At 46.8% G+C, this 22545-nt stretch overlaps 1 protein-coding gene across 1 annotated transcript; it reads right to left on the bottom strand.

Annotated features, from left to right (window-relative positions):
• Positions 1-20659: 20659 nt before the first annotated feature.
• On the bottom strand, positions 20660-21952 carry LOC120669728. The gene is made up of 2 exons (XM_039949563.1): positions 21250-21952; positions 20660-21116 (listed from the first exon to the last, which is right to left on the bottom strand). Exons 1-2 carry the CDS (start codon positions 21917-21919, stop codon positions 21076-21078), a joined length of 711 nt encoding a protein of 236 aa, XP_039805497.1. The 5' UTR covers positions 21920-21952; the 3' UTR covers positions 20660-21075.
• Positions 21953-22545: the final 593 nt, after the last annotated feature.

Below are 22545 nucleotides of genomic sequence, written 5' to 3' on the forward strand. Positions count from 1 at the left end.
TCCTCTCCGTGATCCATCCCCTTCCTCCCTCCCGCTCCCTCATCCCCTTCCTCCCTCACTCTCCCTCCCTCCCTTAGCTTTCGCGGGCACTGCCGCCAGTGCGGCCGGCCGGCGAGCCGCCGCTGGCGCGGGCTGGTGCGTCGCCACCAGGCACCGGCGCAGGCAGGGCCTGCGGCGCGGGCGGGTGCCCGACGAGCCGCAGGAGAAGCGGCCAGGCCCAGCGGCCCCGGCGCGGCCGGCTCTGGCCGGCTCCGGCGAGAGGCGCGGCCGGCTAGCCCCGGCGGCGGCAGCAGCTCGGCTCGGCCTCGGCGGGTGCCGGCGGGAGCGGTGCGTCCAGGTCGGCGGGGGCAGCTCCGCCAGGAGACGGCGGCCGGCGGCGCAGCGCTGAGCTTTGTTCTCTTTTTTCCCCCAAATATGTATATGTGAGGAAATTGATTTGTGCATCATTTGTTCGTTGTTGTGATTGACTCATAGTTGTGATTGATTTTGAGATTATAATTGTCATTAAATTTTTGTGCATGAATCTGGTTCCCGCTCCGAGCTCCGGAACGCGGGAGCTAGCTAGCTTTTTTTTGTTTGCCAAAATTTACATCATTCCCGGTTCGGAAGGTGCCGGGACAAAAGGTTGAGACCTATTTGTCCCGGATGGCTTGTCCCGGTTGAAAAACCGGGACTAAAAGGGGTTGTAAACCGGGATAAATGAGCTGTTTTGTAGTAGTGGCTGGGCCATCTCTCTCTCTGGATCTCGATCTCGATCTCTCGATTGTGTGCACCGTGTTGTTTTCGGCAGTACCAGTACTGGGACTACGTGAGTGCATCCATCCATCCATGTTTATAGTTCTCAAGGATGAAGAAGATGTTGGTGATATGCCCAAGAGCCCATCATCACAATACGGTTTAAAGGCCCAAGTGGATATTGATCCAAGAGGGATTAGGGTTACTAATGGGCCTATGAGATAGAAGCCCATTAGTACGCCCTATATATATATATATATATGAGGGAGGGGCTAGGGGGCGATGACCTGAGCCGCGCCACCTCCCTAGCCGCCGCCCCTCCCTCTCTCTCGGCCGCCGCCCTTGCCGTGCGTGCGGTGCTAGCACACCGACGCCCAGGCGTTTCATCCCCGTACGTGTGGACTCCGTGGAGGCGCTGTTGCGACTGCTGCGCTGATCGGCTGCTGGGATCAAGTACGAGGAGCTCGGTTTGTGGGACGTGATCGACTACTTCCTCTACATCGACGCGCGACTTCTTCCGCTGCGCTGCGCGTCTAGTGGTAACGATCTATGATCTTCTACTCGCAAGTATCTTGGGTTTATGCGGTAGTGATGCTAGCGTAGCCTACCCGTTTCCCTACAGTGGTACCAGAGCCATCTTGCGTAGTTTTTGGTCTGGATCTTTTGCATATATGTGATATGTTGTTGTAGTAGATTGGATCTATTACTTTTGCATGGTTTGATTAGATCAATTGGTCATAAGGGGTTAAAACTGGAGCGAGTTGACTGCGCGTCATGTGACAAAAGATTAGTTTGTGTTCTTTCTCTGTTATGCATACGACATGTCCCTACCGGCTGGAATCACCATCGGGACTAACTGTGTGCATAGTCAGCAGATTGAACCAACAGATCAAGGTCATGTGTAGATGCAGTCTTCTCAAGTGCAAAGTTTGCACGGTCAAAGTGATTGACCTAGTGAAAATTGAGGCATTATGAATGGCTCGGATTTGAGATGATGCGATCACTCTGATGAGATTTTCATAGGGATTCCATAGATGCGATCTGTGTAATTCCGTGAGGTTTCTCGCTGTAGCGGCTTCCCAAGCGCTACTTTGGTAGAACACGTCGTACGCCTAACTTGTTTTTGCAGGGTGTGATGTGAATGGTATGGCCTCAATGTCATGTGATGATGTATGTGATGATTTGTGCGGCCTGCGTGTCGCAAGTTAACACAACCGGGTTGAGGTTGCACCATTATTGTATAACGACCTGCGTGTCGACTTGTGATGTTTGAATCCTCATGTAATTATTTCACTAGCTATTAGATGTAGTAGCTTAGTATCTTTTCATGGAGGTTTCAATCATGATGGCGATGATGATCACCACAAGACAGGACGGATGGCAATGAAGGTCACCTTGGAGCCATGGCGATGGAGCCCATTGTGATGCAAGAGGCCATACTATTCACAATATAATATGATTATATGCCTGTGATGATTATTTTCCTGTCATACTATTCTTTCATGCTTTTACATATGGTGGATGCTTTAATCATGATAGAATAGCTTCCCTCAGAAAAGATTGAGTTTTTGATGCCTTTTACCAATAGCTGCACCTATAAATTTTGATCGTTGTGTGGTAGGTTTACCAAAGTAGAGTACCCTCATCTATCACTTTTGTATAGGGTGGATGTCGGACATTCACAAGCATAGTATTGGTTTACTCAGCAAAGCTATCAAAACAGTTTTGGGCTTTAAGGCATAGGGTTGGGGCCGGGGCATTGGATGCCACCCAACAAACAAGAGTCGCATAGAGATGTGATTAGTAATTTGTTACTTACCTGTATCACTACTTTTCTAGCCGTGATGCTAAAGCTCACTAGAATTTTAGTGATTATGGATCTTGAACTACTATATATCATTAGAGGGAAGATGACTTTGATATAGTATGTTGTCTTTTGTTAAATCAGTTAATGAAAGTCTTTACATAAATTTAGTGCTGAAATCTTGCTTTAATTTAATGTTGTAGATCATGTCTGCCAGTAACAATTCTGCTTTTAATTTGCGTTCTGTTCTTGAGAAAGAAAAGTTGAATGGAACAAACTTTATTGATTGGTACCGCAATCTAAGAATTGTTCTCAGACAAGAGAAAAAGGAGTATGTTCTTGAGCAGCCATATCCTGATGATCTCCCTAACAATGCAACTGCTGCTGATCGCAGAGCTTATGAGAAGCAATGCAATGACTCACTTGATGTCAGCTGTCTGATGCTCGCCACCATGTCCCCTGATCTACAGAAGCAGTATGAGCATGCGGATGCTCATACCATGATCGAGGGGCTGCGTGGGATGTTTCAGAACCAAGCCAGGACTGAGAGGTTCAATATCTCAAAGTCCTTGTTTGCGTGCAAGCTGGCAGAAGGTAGCCCGGTCAGTCCTCATGTGATCAAAATGATTGGTTACATTAAGACTTTGGACAGACTTGGTTCTGAACTTCACCAAGACTTGGCTACTGATGTTATTCTCCAGTCGCTCCCGGCGAGCTATGAGCCTTTTATCATGAACTTTCAGATGAATGGCTTGGATAAAACATTGAGTGAGTTGCATGGGATGCTAAAGACAGCAGAGGAGAGCATTAAGAAGAATCCCAATCATGTGATGATGATTCAGAAGGGGAACAAAAAGAGGAAGCGTTGGACACCTCCTAATCCCAAAGGTAAAGGCAAGGAAAAGAGTTCCGGTGGTGAGTCCTCGGGCTCTAAGCTAAAGCCAGCACCTAAGGCCAAATCTGGCCCTACTTCTGAGAATGAATGCTTCCACTGTCATGAAAAGTGACATTGGTCTAGGAACTGCAAGAAGTACTTGGAAGAAAAGAAGAAGAAGAAGAAGGGAAGTGAGACTTTCACTTCAGGTATAAATGTTATAGAAATAAATATTGTATTATCTTCTAGTGAATCATGGGTATTTGATACTGGATCGATGATTCACACTTGCAAATCGTTGCAGGGTCTAAGTGAGACTAGAAGATTTGCAAGAGGCGAGTTGGACGTTCGGGTCGGCAATGGCGCAAAGGTTGCGGTGTTGGCGGTCGGCACCTACCACTTGTCTCTACCCTCCGGATTAGTTTTGGAATTAAATAATTGTTATTGCATTCCTGCTTTGAGCAAGAACATTATTTCTTCTTCATGTTTGGAAGAAGTTGGTGATTTTAAGATTGTAATTGAGAACAAACGTTGTTCTATCTTTTGCAATGGTATTTTTTATGCTCATTGTCCATTGGTGAATGGATTATATGTTCTTGATCTTGAGGATAAATCTGTCTGTAACATTAATACTAAGAGGCTTAGACCAAATCATTTGAATCCCACTTTTATTTGGCATTGTCGCTTAGGTCATATAAATGAGAAGCGCATTGAACAACTCCATAAAGATGGATTGTTAATCTCATTTGATTTTGAATCATTTGACACATGTGAGTCTTGTTTGCTTGGAAAGATGACCAAAGCGCCTTTCACTGGTCAGAGTGAGAGGGCGAGTGACTTGTTGGGACTTGTACATACCGATGTATGTGGACCAATGAGCTCAATAGCCAGAGGTGGTTTTCAGTACTTCATTACTTTCACTGATGACTTTAGTAGACATGGCTATATCTACTTAATGAGGCACAAGTTTGAATCGTTTGAAAAGTTCAAAGAATTTCAGAATGAAGTACAAAATCAATTAGGCAAGACAATTAAATTTCTGCGATCTGATCAGTGGAGGAGAATATTTGAGCCTTGAATTTGGTGATCATTTGAAGCAATGTGGAATTATTCCGCAGCTAACTCCGCCCGGAACGCCTCAATGGAATGGGGTATCCGAACGGAGGAACCGAACCTTGTTGGACATGGTTAGGTCCATGATGAGCCAAGCTGATCTTCCATTGTCATTTTGGGGTTATGCTCTTGAAACTGCTGCGTTCACATTGAATAGGGTTCCAAGTAAGTCTGTTGAGAAGACACCATATGAGATACGGACTGGGAAGCATCCCGGATTATCTTTTCTCAAAGTTTGGGGATGTGAGGCTTATGTCAAACGTTTGATGTCAGATAAGCTCACTCCAAAGTCAGACAAATGTTTCTTTGTGGGGTATCCTAGGGAAACCAAAGGATATTATTTTTACAATAAGGCGGAAGGCAAAGTGTTTGTCGCTCGCAATGGTGTTTTCTTAGAAAAGGAGTTTCTCTCAAAAGGATTTAGTGGGAGCAAGGTGCAACTTGAAGAAATTCAGGAAACACCCGAAACTGTTTCAGCACCCACTGAAGATCCACGGGATGTGCAAGATGTTGCACAACCCGTAGTTGAGGCACCAGCCCCACGAAGGTCTATAAGGGCACGTCGCGCTACTGACAAGCTCAACCTCCTTATTACGGAGGAGCGCCATGTATTATTGATGGAAAATGATGAGCCCTTGACCTACAAAGAAGCAATGATGGGACCCGACTCCGACAAATGGCTTGAAGCCATGGAATCCGAGTTAAAATCCATGCATGATAATCAAGTTTGGAACTTGGTCGATCAGATTGACAGTGTAAGACCTGTCGATTGTAAGTGGATTTTTAAGAAAAAATTAGACATGGATGGAAATGTTCACATCTATAAGGCACGATTGGTGGCGAAAGGTTTTCGACAAATTCAAGGTGTTGACTATGAGGAAACCTTTTCGCCCGTCGCAATGCTAAAGTCTGTTCGGATTCTCCTAGCAATTGCCGCATATTATGACTATGAGATATGGCAAATGGATGTCAAAACCGCTTTCCTTAATGGACATCTAAGTGAGGATGTGTATATGACATAGCCTGAAGGTTTTGTCGATCCTAAAAATGCTGAGAAAATATGTAAGCTTCAGAGGTCCATCTATGGATTGAAGCAAGCATCTCGGAGTTGGAATATTCGTTTTGATAAAGTAGTCAAAGGGTTTGGCTTCATCAAGAATGAAGATGAGCCTTGTGTTTACAAAAAGGCTAGTGGGAGCGCACTTGTGTTTCTGGTCCTATATGTGGATGACATATTACTGATCGGAAATGATATTCCAATGCTTGAAGCCGTTAAAACCTCATTGAAAAAGAGTTTTTCGATGAAGGATTTAGGAGAGGCGGCTTATATTCTGGGTATTAAAAAAGGCTAATTGGATTGAGCCAAGACACGTACATTGACAAGATATTGAATCGGTTCAATATGCAAGATTCCAAGAAAGGTTTCTTGCCAATGTCACATGGCATTACTCTAAGCAAGAGTCAGTGTGCTACGACACCTGATGAGCAAAAGAGGATGAGTACGATTCCTTATGCTTCAGCCATAGGGTCGATCATGTATGCTATGCTTTGCACGCGCCCAGATGTTTCCTTTGCTCTAAGTGTTACGAGCAGATATCAGTCAGATTTCGGTGAACCTCACTGGACAATTGTAAAGAGTATCCTTAAGTACATGAGAAGAACTAAGGATATGTTCCTAATATTTGAAGGCGAAGATGAGCTCCTTGTAAAGGGTTACACCGATGCTAGTTTTCAAACAGACAAAGATGACTCCAAATCGCAATCCGGTTTTGTTTTCTGCCTCAATGGTGGGGCAGTGAGCTGGAAGAGTTCCAAGCAAGATACGGTGGCTGATTCGACGACAGAGGCCGAGTATATTGCAGCTTCCGAAGCTGCAAAAGAAGCTGTTTGGATCAGAAAGTTTGTTTCTGACTTGGGTGTTGTTCCTAGTGCGTCCAGTCCAGTGGACCTCTATTGTGATAATAGTGGTGCCGTTGCACTAGCAAAGGAGCCTAGAACAACTAAGAAGTCCAGACATATACTGCGAAAGTATCACCTCATCCGTAACTTTGTTGAGAGAGGTGATGTGAAGGTTTGCAAGGTGCACACGGATTCAAACGTTGCTGATCCGTTGACGAAGCCTCTCCCACAATCAAAGCATGAGGCGCACATGAGATCTATGGGTATTAGATACTTACATCAGTGATTCTAGTGTGCGTGGGAGATTTTGTGTCATGAGTATGTTTATGTAATGATAAATAATTGTTATTTATTCCATGGATGATTATTTTACATTGATTATCAAGTATGTGACTTGTTCGTGAAACTCTTTGTTGAAAATGATATGATTCTAAATTATCCCTAGTTTATGTCGTTGTGTGGGACAACAACGACGTTGAGACTAGCACATGCATTAATTGATGATCATGTTTCACGGATCATGGATATGGAGATATCGGATTAATGATGTGGACACATGTTGGTGAACATGGTGTTGGATTGACCCACTCCAAGACAATGTTGGGATTGTTATTTTGTATGTGCCATCAGTTGTTCTTGAGTGTTATACCTACTGAATCCTTAGACCTGAGATCGCCATTGTTTCTCACTGTGTGTAGTGGTGCATCTTGGGGCTGCTAAACGCTACTCCGTGACTGGGTAGTTACAAAAACAGCTTACAGGTATGTCATGAAACATGGAATGAGATGTGAGCGGATCAAGATGGAATTTGCCCCTCCTAGATAACGGGAGAGATATCTCTGGGCCCCTCGAGATAGTTGGATTTGAAAGTGCATGGCCATGCCAAAGTGATTAAAGAGTTAATCATGATGACTAAAGGTTAGTTATGAATAGAATCCACTATTAGATCGAGAGAATGGTCGAGCTATCACAAAGGTGGCACGCATCTCGGTTTGAGCTTGACTGGTATCGTGTGGCAAAGGGATCGGTGTATGAGTATATCTATGGTTCGGCCGATATGATCTTTATGTGTATTTGTGAGTCACTATGCCCTGCTAGGTGCCGCTATTGACTTGTGATTCGGAAATGATTTCCGATCACGACCACCTACACATGAACCTAACGGGTCACACACTTAAGGGGTTTGGAATGTTGGAAAGCTTGCATGTATGATTGTCTCTAGTGCAAGTGGGAGATTGTTGGTGATATGCCCAAGAGCCCATCATCACAATACGGTTTAAAGGCCCAAGTGGATATTGATCCAAGAGGGATTAGGTTTACTAATGGGCCTATGAGATAGAAGCCCATTAGTACGCCCTATATATATATGAGGGAGGGGCTAGGGGGCGATGACCTGAGCCGCGCCACCTCCCTAGCCGCCGCCCCTCCCTCTCTCTCGGCCGCCGCCCTTGCCGTGCGTGCGGTGCTAGCACACCGACGCCCGGCGTTTCATCCCCGTACGTGTGGACTCCGTGGAGGCGTTGCTGCGACTGCTGCGACTGCTGCGCTGATCGGCTGCTGGGATCAAGTACGAGGAGCTCGGTTCGTGGGACGTGATCGACTACTTCCTCTACATCAACGCGCGACTTCTTCCGCTGCGCTGCGCGTCTAGTGGTAACGATCTATGATCTTCTACTCGCAAGTATCTTGGGTTTATGCGATAGTGATGCTAGCGTAGCCTACCCGTTTCCCTACAGAAGATGCTGAGGATGAGAAAAAAGGTATCTTCTATACTTAATTAGCCAACTGATCGCCCCTAGAAATGAGCATAAACTGTAGAATATCGAGTACTGGTTCGTCGAGCGTTTGAATTGGTCAGCTACCTACTTGCAAGAATCTCTGACTTTATAGGATTATTAGTTTCAGGTCAGAATATGCAACTCAACTCCGTAAAGACAGCTCATATAGGGGCTGATCAACATTCCTTTCCAAAGGGGTTATGAGTGAATTCCACAGTTCACAGTAGCCAAAATATTTCCACATAGATAGGCAGGAGTGTGAAAATTCCAACTATCTACCGTTCTTCTGCTCCAGCACTACTACAAAAGGTATAATTCCTAGCGGTTCTAGAGGCTTTTTTAGTGGAGGTTTTCAAACCTCCATTATGCGTGTGACTGTAGAAATAGCACTTAGCGCTATCGGTTTCGGAACCGCCGGTGTTAATTCATTATCACTGGTGGGTATTGTAAAGAACCTCCATTAAAAATGGTATTTATACCCGAGGTTTGCAACACGAACCTCCATTATAATGGTATCTATATCTGATGTTTTCAACATGAACCTCCAGTAAAAATCATATTACGTCTAGCAAAATTCTGGTCAACAACCACCTGTAAAAAGTCTAGGCGCTATTTCAATTAGGCACACATATAGATTTGGCACACGCAACAGAAATACATGACCACAGTTCACATGCAGAATATATTAAGGTGCAGTCAGATAGATTTCAGAAAGTTACAAGAGTTCTATTTGCTCATTTAAGTTACAACACTCAAAATAAATCATGTTCAGCTACTATCATAAAACTCACCAGTTTTCTTGATGATCTAACTTATCCGGAAGAAGCATAGCTCGCCTCTGATTTTGGTGAGCTCAGACTGAGGAAGTGCATTTTGATTCGAGCGGGTCTCGCACTGTAAACATGCAAAAAGATTTTCAGGAACTACAGGAATGCGGATAAGCAAAGCATTATTGCTGAAAAGAAGCAAGAATACAAGAACATAATATTCTGTATTAAGTTCCAGAACAAAGGTAAATAGATGATAGCCAATGTGAGGCTCAACAAAAAACCAATAGCATCACATCAGTAATGAAAAAACACCAAAGCAGGTGAGCTGTTTAACTCACTCAATAAACTTATTTATTGTGCATGTGAACTACTAACTGATTGCAATTAGAAACTCAAGTAAATATCACTCACCACACCCTCGCTGCTATATTCAGATTGCATAATGCCTAGTTATAATTTCAGCTATGTCTCCAGTCCTTTCCAGGCTTCCAGCCCACATGAAATAGGATCCTTAACAGCCCAGTGATTTCAATCATCAAAATATAGCTGACTTGATAAATTCCAGACCACTCGATGGCCATATTTTCTAATGGTATGTCTGAACTTATCTAGTCAGTTGGTTTGCCATGAATCCATGAAACAGTTATGAAAATAAATCCCCACTACAAGGTAAGAGTTGAAGTAAGCATAAGAAGTAACATAGTTTATCTATCTTTAGCATCCCTTTTTTGAATTCCCAACCCATATGATAGGTTATATAGTGACAAACCTTAGATTCAAAACCAGGGTCTTCCACAAATTTCCTCATGTAATGGCAGACATAATTGCCGCATACTACTGTGTAAGGGGTTCCTTGTGGCACTAAAAAAAGTTACATAATTATCACAGAGTAGCATTGATCACTTAAAATCACAAGCGTATATAAGTGAACATTTACCGGAAAATGGACCGTCTCTTTCTTTTGTTTGTCATGCAGCCAACCTTTTCTTTGTTTCTCATGCAGCCCACCTTCCCTAACGTATCTGTTATAAGCTCTGAACATAAAAAAGTAATTATGAAAAGCTTTAATCAACATTGCCATATAATGCTTTAAGTCAATATAGAAAGGAATTTGAATTACTTCTGGATTATATCTATAAATTCTTGGTAGTCCTCACGATTGTAGTCCAAGGGGTTCAAAATATCATGTGGCCATCCAAAGATCTTAAAACTACTAGTATCCAGTGGTCACTGCATACAAACTTTTAGACAGCTAACAAGCATTAACTAGCAGTACTAGTTCTTGATCTAGATCAAATAGGTAAATATCGGAAACACTCACTTAAAGTTGTAGGCTCCAATTATGTGACTCTTCTTTTGGCTATGATACATGACATCAGTCTAACATTTTTCAATAGCTTTTGGCTTTGAGCGTAGGTATGTTTGGAAGATTGTGCATGGGTCCAAAAATCCGATTGGTGCGTCATAGACTCTGACTTCTTGATACATGTACCTATAATTGTAAAAATAATTAGGTTACAAACAAAATCAAGTATCTATATAAACATACTTCAAAGTTTGTAGACACTTACAATGTCCAGCATCTCATCAAATTAGAATCCATGCGCAACATGAGGTACAGATGTTGCGGGTCCCATTGCAGTCCCATTGCCCCTGATCTGACACATACCTTATACTCTTGTACCAACTCGATTAACATTAGGACTAGTCGCAATAGAAGGAAACTACTTGACCGGGCTCGAGTATGACTACTAACATGTATTTGGGTAGGATTTCTATGTAACCCTACCCCCCAGACTATATAAGGGCGAACAGGGACTCCTCCAAAATATACAATCATCTAAGGCAATACAAACCAATAAAAAGAACATAGGGTATTACGCTCTCGGCAGTCTGAACCTACCTAAAATTTTTGTTTCTTGCACCTTCGAGTTCAAATTTCAACGAGTCCCTGCCTACATCTTACCACCTCAGGGGTATCCCTCAGTGGGTTTGGCAATTAAAAACCGACACGATTTTTTCAGTGGTTCGCTTGGTGTTGCTTTCCTGAGCGAGGTTGACGCATGGGAAACAATTCAATCTCGGACGAAAAGGGCAAATTTCGATCAATTTCGATAAGGTTTTGGATAGATTCCGAGGAATATTCGAAATTTGAAAGTTGAAACGCTAAATTCATTTCTAACCCTTCTAAGATGGGCGAATTTCACTATTACAAAAAATCATTTACAGGGGCCTTTTGAAAACCCCTCTGAGGCGGGTATAGAAAATAACCGTCTCAGTTAATGCCTAGCATTAACAGAGGCAGTCATCTTTTATTAACTGAGGCGGTTAAAGAAATCATCTCTCAAAATTGATTAACAGAGGCGGTCAATGTTAAAGTGACCGCCTCAGTTAATACTACTATTTTCAGAGGTGGTTATTTGTAAGAAGCTCGCGTCAGTTAAACAGCCCAGCCTGCTCAAGCCCGACTCAGTCTCATAAAGAACTCCAAGTATATATATACACACTTATGATTTTCTTCTCACTCTCCTCCCCCCTCTCTATCTTCCCCTCCCTCTCTCTCAAACGCGCGGCGGCCGGCCAAACCACCCCCTCTCCTCCCCTCCCTCTCTCTCCCATGCGCGGCGACCGGGGTGCCGCGACGGCCGCCGGTGCGGTGCCCCCTCCCTGTGTGACGGCTAGACGCGCGGGCCCCCTCCATGTGGCGCCGGCCAGATCAGCCCCACCCCCCGCGTCGCCATCCAGATTCGCGAACGGCCGGGGTGGCGGACGAGCGGGGGGCCCGAAGGCGGATGTGGCGGCAGGCCTCGGAGCAGCGGCGGGGCGCGGAGGCCGTGGGGTAGAGCGGAGGACGGGGCGGCAGGCCTTGGAGCGGCGGCAGGCCGGGGGCGGCGGGGCGTAGAGGCAGTGGCTGCCGGCGGCGGCGCGCGGAGGCTCGTGATGGGTTCGCCGGGCCCGTGATTGGCTTGACGGGCTCACTTTTTTGTTTTCTCTGTTCTATTAACAGAGGCGGGCACGAAACCACCTCTAAAAATGCCTCATTAACAGAGGCGTTAGCTTTGAGGCGCTTACACTTGCCCGCATCTGAAAATGATTTTTAACCATCTCTGAAAAGAATAGTGTAGTAATGTTTCGGTGAAATTTGGTCCATTTCAGTCGAATCCTATAACCCGACGTGGCTTGACAAATCCCACGCAGCAATGCTCAATAGTACTCCTCTAGGCTTAGTTAATTTTTACTAGGGTTAATTTTTACTAGTACAGGGTACTGTAAAAAAATTTCAGGTTCGAGGCGAGAGAGCAAGGAATCAACAAGAAATTTCGATGGGATAAAGACTCTGGTTTGCTTGATTTAACAGAAGCTTCCCTCGTTCTTTGACTGCTGACCTGCACACCCTTTCATAAGACGCGAGGAAGTGTTTCATCAGAAGCTCGAACAGACCAGACCCACAAGGCAAGAGCTTCGACCTTTTATTAAAATCATCATTAATTTAAAGGATGGAGGGAGTACTACACTTTACTGTCTCCGTTTAAATTCCTGTCGTTCCCCACCGCCGGAATGAACTAAAAATCAACTGGCTTCTCCTGTCTGAGTGTTATCATTTCTAAAACAGAGAAGCATAGGTTTTTTTTGTTGTTGAGAGGAACCAGAGAAGCATAGTTTTACACACCGATACGCTGTTTCACAAAGTTTCGAGCAGCTCATTTCAATGCTAATTTCGTTCCCCACTTTTCAACATGCAATGGAATGTACTTCAATTATTGTCAGCCTTTTTCTGCTGCCGGCCAAGGCTAGAATGAATAATTCAGATCATACAAATTCAGAGCATAGTATTCAAATTAAACCATACCGTTTGAGACAGTTAAAGAAACACACATGTGAAGCTGTAAACATAGGCACACTTTGCATTTTGCATTTTTGGATTTTTGGAAGAGAATCTTCAACATTGGAAGTATTAAATGTAGACTAACCACAAAACTAATTACAAATCTCGTCTGTAAACTACGAGACGAATTTAATGAGCCTAATTAATTCATCATTAGAGCATGTTTATTGTAGCATTACTGTAGCAATTTAGTGTCTAATCACATCTTAATTAGGCTCATTAGATTCGTCTCGCGATTTATATTCCATTTGTGTAATACGATTTATTTTTTGACTACATTTAGTACACCATGCAAATGATTTACAAAAATTTTGAATTTTGGGTTTTTGGATCTAAACAAGGCCATACTTTTTCTTTTTGAGGGGGGAACAGGGGGGGGGGGGAGTATAGAACTACCACACACAATAAAACAGAGTAGAGGGGGAGATTACATGACAAATTTGTTGCTCCAGTAGTCTACATCGCCGCGCAGGGGAACGGGCAGGCGCCGGTGCCAAAGATCAGCAGCTTCGTGGCAGGCAGCAAGGAGGCGGTACAGGTTCCGCGGGGAGCGACGGAAGACCACGTCGTGGCGGCGGTTCCAGAGGTGCTAGCAGCAGAGCAGAAACATTGTGTGCAGTGATTGCTGGGGAGCTCCTACTTGAGCCTTTAGCTGCCAGAGGTCGGTGACAGGCGGGATGCGTGCTGGGTTCCAACCGATGTGCCTCCAAAAACTTTGTGCAAAGGAGCAGCCCGTGATCAGGTGATCAGCGGTCTCGGCGGAAAGTGAGCAGAGCGCACAAGTATCATGATCCAAGACGTTCTTATTCTTCAGGTTTGAGCTGCACTGAATACAATTTTGGACGAGTAGCCAAGCAAAGAACTTGACCTTTGGTGGGGCGTAGTTCTTCCAGACGAACCCGTATGATTCCCAGGTGATCTATGAGGAGGTTGTGAGCTTGTAAATTTTGCTTGTAGCCAGCCGGTTGTCTGCTCGCTGCGACTTGTTGTGGCGTTCATCATTACCGGCTTTTGGCTCCCAGTTCTCCAGGATAGTTTGCACGGCAGCTGTTGACGACAAAAATTGGTCGTGACCGGTCGGACCAAGCGATCTGACCGGTCTGGTATTGTGACCTGTCCGGCAGGAGCTCGACCGGTCTGACCGGTTCAAGAGGAGTTCGAGTAGAATTAGACTTTTTGTAGATCCAGATCTGTAAAAAGAATTTTTTGCGGGATAAGTCCATCACACCCTATAAATATAAAGAGTCACGGCCGATTGAGGATATCCAATCGATCAAAAATATATCAATACATTATTTTTTGTTATTTTGCATTACTTTTTGTCTTTCTCAAATATTAGCTTTTCCAATCTCCATCTGCTGTTTTTCTTGCGTCTCCGCGACGTCTGAAGGTGTTCTAGGTGATCTGCCGATCCTAGAATAACCCTGCGCGCGCTTGCCCTGACGGGGTCCCTCCCGGGCGAGCGTTTGTCGGTCGTCGCCGATCCTCACCGGCGACCGGTCTGACCGGTCCTATTGGCCGGTCTAACCGCCCTGCGTAGGAGAGATGCAACGAGCTGCTCCTCGCGCCGCGCGTTCGAGCGCAATCGTGTGTTGGCCCTGATTCGGCGCCAACATATTTTGGCAACTCCGCTGGGGAAGAAAGATCTTGGTTATTAAAAACCAATCTAATCTACTCCATCTACTACCATGGTGAAGCTGTCAAGTGGTGACGTTGATGCCAGCAACATTGTTAGGCCGTCTGTTGATGAATTGTCGGCTGAAGATCGTCAAGCTTATGAAGCCTTCATCAAGGAGTGTGAAGAGGAGAACCAACGGCGCAAAGAGAAAGAAATCGAAGAGAAGTGTCGGTGGTTCTTATCTCACTTCTCCAGGAACCAGAAGGGTGAAGTCTCCAAGGACAAGGAGGTGGTCATTCTTTCGGATGAAGAAGAACAAGCCAAAACAAATAATAATGTAAGTACTTCAGCATCACCTGCTATTTTGGATTTACTCAATTACCAGTTGATGGTCAAGAAAAGATGGTTGCTACTGTCCAAAACATGATTGATAAGTCATTAGGAAAGCAACCCTTGGCCAATGATAGTAGTGCTCCTATGTCTAGTGTTGCTGGTATTTTTCAAAATCATCATATGCCCCCAGCAAAAGCTTCAACGCTCGGGGGGGGGGGGGGCAGGACAAGGAAAAAGGGTCCGACAGTAAGTCGACCGGTCTGACCGGTGCAGATAGCGGCCCGACCGGTCTGACCGGTTCTAGGACCGGTCTGACCAGTGCGCCCAGTAAGTCTGGGAATTCCTCCAGAAGCAAGACAATGCCGAGTTTTAAGGAACACTTGGCCAAATATGAGAAGGAGGAGATTACCCAGAAAGGACGATCAAGCAAAGTCAAATATATGAAGCCCTCATCGAAACATCAGGAGCAATCAGATTCTCATCCAAGACAAGGTGATGCGCCATCCAATGGACCGATTACTCCGTAATATTGTTGGTTTCCTTACTCTTGTATGCCTATGGATTATAGTAGGATTCATATGCAATCATATTATATTCAATATCCTCCTATGTATCCAAATTATGCTTTACCACAAAGACCGGTTGTTTCTAGTAACGATCTGGTCAAACGGGATATTGATTGCAGCAAAGCGGATGAGAAAGGCGCAAAACAAGACTCAAAGTATTTACAGCCGAAGTAGTGTCCTTCATGCTTGTCTCATACCCAAAAGAGAAGGCTGCAACGGATGCGCAAGAAGAAGTCCATGGAACAACAAGTGGAGGTTATACCAGCAAGGTCGGCGGCCGTGAAGCAGGTATGGAGGCCTAAGCGAGTTGTTTCGTCATCAGCTTGAAGAAGAAGCAAGATATTGTCGATAGAGTTTATCGCCCTTAGAACAAAATATGGCCGATGCATGTTAATCATCGTCCTTAGACAATTTTGGTCCAGCAGGTTATTTTTTTGGCAAGCAAGCTTTATCAAAAAATAGAGAGGCATATGTTGACGACCAAAATTGGTCGTGACCGGTCTGACCGGTCTAACCAAGCGGTCTGACCGGTCTGGTACTGTGACCTATCCGGCAGGAGCCCGACCGGTCTGACCGGTCCAAGAGAAGTCCGAGTAGAATTAGCCTTTTTGTAGATCCAGATCTGTAAAAGGGATTCCTTGCAGGATAAGTTTATCCAACCCTATAAATATAAAGGGTCCCACCCTGCGTGCGTTTGTCCTGATAGGATCCCTCCCGGACGAGCGTTCGTCGGTCGTCGCCGATCCTCACCGGCGACCGGTCTGATCGGTCCTATTGGCCTGTCTGACTGCCCTGTGTAGGAGAGCTGCAACGAGCTGCTCCTCGCGCCGCATGTTCGAGCGCAATCATGTGTTGGCCCTGATTCGGCGCCAACAGCAGCAAGTTCAGTCCGAGCTTGACGGCTTAGCCGAGGAACAAGGAACGAAGCCAGGCCACGATTTGCTGTTTCTTGTACTGACGCCTCGTGTCGTGCAACATGGCTGTAGAGGTTTGGATAGAGGGAACACAGTGGTTCGTCGTCATGCCATCTGTCCTCCCAGAATGCAGTGGTTGAGCCATTGTTAGCGGTGACTGCGGTGATCTGATGGTATGCTTGTAGCAGGGAATGGAAGCCATCCCAGTGAGCACCATCAACATTACCCTGCAGGGTGTGAAGATCGACAAGTTGGCGTACCCAGGTAGCCCAAGAGGAGTGTTCCGGATGGTGAAGATGGTGGAGCAGCTTGAGCATCAAGCACGAGTTCTGGACAGAAAGTTACTTGATGCCGAGCCTGCCCTCAAGCTTGGAGAGGCAGGCTTTGTCCCAGGCAACCAGGCACTGTGCGCCGCTAACATCAGTTTGACCAGACCAGAGGAAAGCCCTTCTCTGCTTGACCAAGGCATCGACAGTGCTGGCTGTGAGGAGCACGATAGACATGAGGTGAGCTGGCAGGCCATCGAGGACAGAGTTGATCAAGACCAGGCGACCTGCATGGTTCAGTAGGAGAGCTTTCCATCCGGATAGTTGCCGATCAACTTTGGCAATCAGTGGGGCGAAAGCGTTGAGGTTGAGCTTCACATTGGACAGAGGCAGACCTAAGTATACCTAGGGGAACTGAGCTTGCTGGCATTGGAGGACTTTCAGTAGACGACAGAGTTTTGCTTCAGGTACGTGCATCGGAATAGCAGTGCTTTTTGTGGTAGTTGATTCGAAGCCTGGTAGCATAGGAGGAGTCCAAGATGGACTTGAGATTAATGACATCCTCAGATGCAGCACGCACCAGGATGAGAGTGGTGTCGGCATATTGGAGCACCGGGCACGGGGCGTCGACCAAGGGGTGTCTGACCGTGGCACAATCTTTGATTAAGCATTGCAGCACATCTGCTACAAGGAGGAAGAGATAGGGCGACAGGGCATCGCCCTGCCGCATGCCCTACTTACAGGCAAACCTGGGACCAGCTGAACCATTGATGAGTGTAACGAACATGGCACCATTTATGCTATTTCGAATGATTTTGGTGATCGTATGACAACGCAATCAATGGGACTAATAGTTTTGTTAAGTGAACATTTCTAGATCCCCGGGATGAAGTAAAAAGGCCATGCAAAGCAATACACGAAGAAAGAACTCAAAGAAATGCTGAATTGGATGAGTTCTGCAGAAAACAGCAGCACCGGAAGAACCGATGCCTGTAGCATCGGTGCATCCGATGGTTGTCGGAAGTTCCGACGCCCTGGCATCGGTGCAAGTCTGAGCACCAAATGGAGATCAAGCGAAGACCAAGTCAAGACTGCCACGTCACCAGTTGAACCGACGGCGTAAAGTTAGGCATCGGTGCATTGGATATACTATGTTCCAGAGATGATGTCAAGCACACAGGAGCCAAGCCTTCAGCACCGTTTCAACCGATGGTACATCGGAGCAAGGCGTCGGTGCAATGACGTCAGAGTTGCCAATGGCTACATGGAGATCAAGAGGCACCGGTTGAACCGACACTAAGTCATCGGTTAAACTGGTGGTTGCCAACTCAACTGCAGAAGTGTCAGAGTTGCCAATGGCTACTTTAGAGCGCAGAGTGACCGGAAGAACCGGTGCCCTATGCATCGGAAGTTCCGATGCCTACGCAGAAACTGGCTAACGGCTAGTAACGGCTCTCTTGAGTTGGTGGCCTATATATATGTGTTCCTCCCTGCCATTTGAAGATAGCTGGAGTCTCAAGACATCTCATACACACCCAAGAACACCTCCAAGCCATACAAGAGCTCATTGATCATATCCTTAGGTTTTAGCACTAGCTTTGTAAAGTGTGAGTGCTAGATTAGCTCTTGAGTGAGTGAACAAGCAAGGTTGAGATCCTTGTGGCTGGTTATAGAGTGAACCACACTTGTATTACGGTGCGCCGGCCCCTTGGAGCAATTGGTGGCTCGCCGGCAAGTCAACGACCCTCCGGCTTGGTGTGGAGTGGCGTCGACGACATTGTGCGGGAGACGGAGACCCCTCCTTCGTGGGAAATCTCTCTTAGTGAAGATCGGGATCAAAGTGACCATGATTGTGTTCACGGAAGAGACTTGATTGCCGGGAAGCGATACTCTTCGTGAGTGCTTCAACAACGTGGACGTAGGGGCGCCTTTGTAGCAATCCGAACCACGGAATAAATCCTTGTGTCGAGAGTTCGTTTCCTCTCATCCCTCTCTTTAAGCTTTCGCATTTCATTTTGTAACTTGTGTGCCTTTACTTTCTTAGTGTAGTATCTTGCTAGGATTGACTATAGGTTGCAAAACTCTTTTGGGATGAGAGTTACACACTAAGGTGAGCCGTAGTTGCACATCTAGTTAGCTTGTTTTAGTTTAACTTTTGTGCAAACTAGTTGGAGCCATAGGTTTAGGTTTTAATAGTGGCTAATTCACCTCCTCTTCCTCTTAAGCTAGAGCACCCGATCGCTTTCAATGAGGACGGCCAAACGGGAGGACTAAGTATCTGCAGCATCCAGTTCTACTAGGGCGGCGGGAAACCGCGCGCATCCAAGATTTGAAGTAGGCTGTTCCAATTGACAGAGTCAAAGGCCTTCGCGAAGCAAGTTTGAGAACAATTGTTGGTTGGCGACGTCGATGGCAGCACAGGACCAACTCAGTTGCGTAGACAAAGTTCTCCGAGATGGACCTCCCACGGATGAAGCCGGTCTGGTCAATGTCAACAAGAGATTGAATCTGGTTTTGCAGCCGGGTGGTAAGGATCTTGGTGAGTATCTTCACTGGGCAATTTTGCAGGGATATTGGGCGGAAGTCGGCAGGAGCAGTGGCGCCAGCTTTCTTTGGCAACAGCACAATGAGGGCCCTGTTTATGCTCTCGAGATCGACGGAGCCAGTATGAAAATCAGCGAGAAATTTCATGATGTCCCCCTTCACTGCGTGCCAAGCGGCCTTGTAAAATTCTGGACCGATACCGTCAAGTCCAGGCGCGTTGTTGTCATTCATAGCGGACATTGCTTGCCTGGCTTCTTCTTCAGAGAAAGGTGCAGTCAGGGGTTGGCCTTGTGATTGTGGACGCTGGGCATACAGATGCTGAACATCAAACGCCCACGATGTGACTACAGCATTGCCCAGCTGGTTGGTGTAGTAGAGAGTCAGAGTTGCAGCCTTAGCTTCATGAGTTACATGCCGCATGCCATCCATCTCAATGACTTGGATTTTGTTCCTGCGCAGCCGCTGAGAAGCACGGGCATGAAAGAAATTTGTGTTGGCGTCTCCTCCTTTGATGGATCGGAATTTGCCTCGTTGTTTCCAGTAGGCAGCACGTTGTTGTACGAACAGGGCAAGGCGGCTTTGGCAGAGGGTGCAGAGGAGTTGTTCGCCTGTGTGAGAGGAGTTGTTCGCCTGCACACAGGGAGCGAAATTCTTCCAAAAGGTCGAGAAGCAAAATAAGGAATCAGCAGTTGTGGTAAATGATGGGTGCGTTTCTCTGTTGTTTGTTCCATACCTTTGCCACCTGCCGGAAAGCTTTGGCGCGGGCAACTAGGTTGCAGGCTGCATCCGCTCGTGGTTGAGTTGCCGACCAGGCAGGTAGAGTAGTGGCCAGAAAAAGGGGATGCTTGAGCCAGGCGTTTTCGAAGTGGAAGAGGTTTGGCTTAGGGATATCAGTGGCGAGTGTGACAAGCAAAGGGACATGGTCAGACGTGGAGCGGATGCGAGAGGTTAGCGTGCTGGACGGGAATAGGGAGCTGAAAGCACCGAGCGAGTGTGGGTTCCTGCCGATTATTGCTCTAGGTGAATTGGCGATCGAGGAGGGGGAGTTCAAGGAGAGCGAGGGAGTTGATGCAGGAGTTGAAAGAGTCGGCCAGCGACTGGTTGAACAGGGTGTTATTTTTGTCAGAGGCGACCCGCAGGAGGTTGAAGTCGCCAAGGAGGATCCAGGCGCCAGTCACGTGGGTTGAAAGTTCCTGGAGCTCATGCAGGAAGGCTGCGGTGAAGCCGTGATCGGCAGGGGCATAGACATTAGTCAAGGTGAAAGAGAGGTCGGACGTGGTGGAGGCAAGTGAGATGGTGAGGGAGTAGCGACGAGTGATGTAGCTCTGTTTTTTTTGAAAAAACTGGTGTTCCACGCTGTGATGATCCCGCCGCGCGAACCATCAGCCGAGATGGCCAAGTGGCCGTCAAGAGAGGGAGGGAGGAAAGGTGGGTGGCGCTGGGGGAGATGTCACGGAGTTTGGTTTTTCCTGCAGGCAGGCAATGTGTGGGGAGGAGGCAATAGCATCTCGGATGTCATCACATTTCCAGGAAGAACCCAGGCCGCGAACATTCCAACAGAAAATTAAATAATTGAGACGTTTAACATTCATGATTAACTAGGATTACAACATGACAGGGGGAAAGAACAGAGGGGGTTACAATTTCAATGAGAAAAGAAACACGCACGTAGACAGACAGAGAACAATGACGCCTCAAGCTGTAAACATAATAAACACACCCAATCTGATACATGCATGCAGGGGCGGAGACGGGGGCAGGGGCGTGGCCCCGTTATGGTTCCCAAATTTGTATTGAACATTTGAATTTTGATTAAATTTTTATATAAATTAGCATGGTTGAGCCCCCTAATAATGAAAAAAAACAAATTCCTGGCTCCGCCTCTGCATGCATGCTATAGATTTTGTGACGAAATGTTGCTGAAGCACTTTATTCACGTCGGCTTTTCCAAGCAAATGCGTCGAGAGTTTCGGATCTAGAAGAAGTAGTCTCTCCGTATCGTATACGACTCAGGATCTGCACGGTCAATGGAAAAAATATTAGAAACATTATAAGCAACAGGCTCCTCCAAGAACACAATGAATATGCTGAAATCTATGAAGAAATGCAACGTTATTAGTCAAAATACGGATGCAAGAGGGGAACTTACAGGAAGGGCTGACTAGGTCCAACGCGTTTCTGGAACCCTGCACTCGGAGCCTTGCTTGCATCATCGCAGCCTGAATTCTCATTTGCGCCGCACTTGCCTGATGTATCTGCTCAACAACGGTGTCGGCGTCTTGACGAGCGCCATCGTTGTTGTCGCCGGCGGTCGCCGCACACGACACGTGGAAGTCGACGTTGCACGCGGTGCAGCGGTAGTACCACGCGCGCCCCGCGCCGCCGCCGCACGCGGCGGCACAGCGGCCGTCGGCGACGACCAGCGTGAGGTCGTGCTGCGAGTGCCGCGAGCTGCGCACGACCTGGGGCAGCCGCGCGCAGCGCGGGTGCATGTCGAACCCGCACGGCGGGCAGCGGTAGAGGAAGCAGCCCGCGGCGCAGCGCCCGGCACAGACGTCGCAGATGTGAGCCACGACGTCGCGGCGGGTCTGGACGAGCACGAGCGGGTGCGCGTGGTGCGCCTGGGAGCTGTGCGTCTGCGGGTGGCCGGCGCATGACTCGTGGATGCCGAAGTCGCAGCCGGCGCTGCAGCCGTAGCCGGGGCCGGACAGGTGCTCCCAGCACATGTCGCAGAGGAACGACGGCCCGATGTAGTGCCGCTTCACGAGCTCGTGCCCTGGGTGGGAGAAGTGGCTAATGGTGTCCTCCTTCTGGGCCATCTCTCTCTCACTCTCTCGATCTCGATCTCTCGATTGTGCGCAGCGTGTTGTTTTCAGCAGTACCAGTATCCATGTTTATATAGTTGTCAAGGATGATGAAGATGCATTTTCAACAGCTGTTTGGTATGGTTGCATTGATCCGGGGTAAGCTGCATCTGGGGTCGGGCCCTAGAAATGAGCGCCGTGTTTGTCAAGCGTTTGAATTGGGCTGCTATACCTACTTGATTAGCAACGATCACGGTGGTTCACATGCGGCAGCGCCGCCTCAGGTCTGACATTGCGTCGCAATGGATGGCCACGATCAATTATTTTACATAAACCCTTAGCTATTTACTTGCAGAATTGCAGATGAGCACTCTTCTTCCTCCCCGATCTGCCGGCGCCACCTCCCGTCCCGTGCAAGTCGAAGAATACTATAATCCCCTGTTCACTTCTTCCGGTCGAAACGGGAGTCGCCCTCTAATTCGGTACGTGCCCCACATCGCCGATCCACCAGCCTCACTGGTGTTGTAATTCAAAGTCAATGTCCAAAACAGTATATGAAAGTGACTCTGAAATGGTGGCCAAGTCAACGAAGAGACGGAAAGAGATTCAAATGTTCATACACTATAAATATTATACTCATA

The sequence above is a fragment of the Panicum virgatum genome, chromosome 4N (genome assembly GCF_016808335.1).
Source record: "Panicum virgatum strain AP13 chromosome 4N, P.virgatum_v5, whole genome shotgun sequence".
NCBI lineage: Eukaryota > Viridiplantae > Streptophyta > Magnoliopsida > Poales > Poaceae > Panicum > Panicum virgatum.

Excerpts from the sequence above, each read along its gene's own strand:
- LOC120669728 (XM_039949563.1), bottom strand. The coding sequence starts at position 21,919 with ATGGCCCAGAAGGAGGACACCATTAGCCACTTCTCCCACCCAGGGCAC. Across the intron at positions 21,117-21,249 it reads GGACCTAGTCAGCCCTTCCT|ATCCTGAGTCGTATACGATA; the intron begins GTAAGTTCCCCT and ends TTGACCGTGCAG.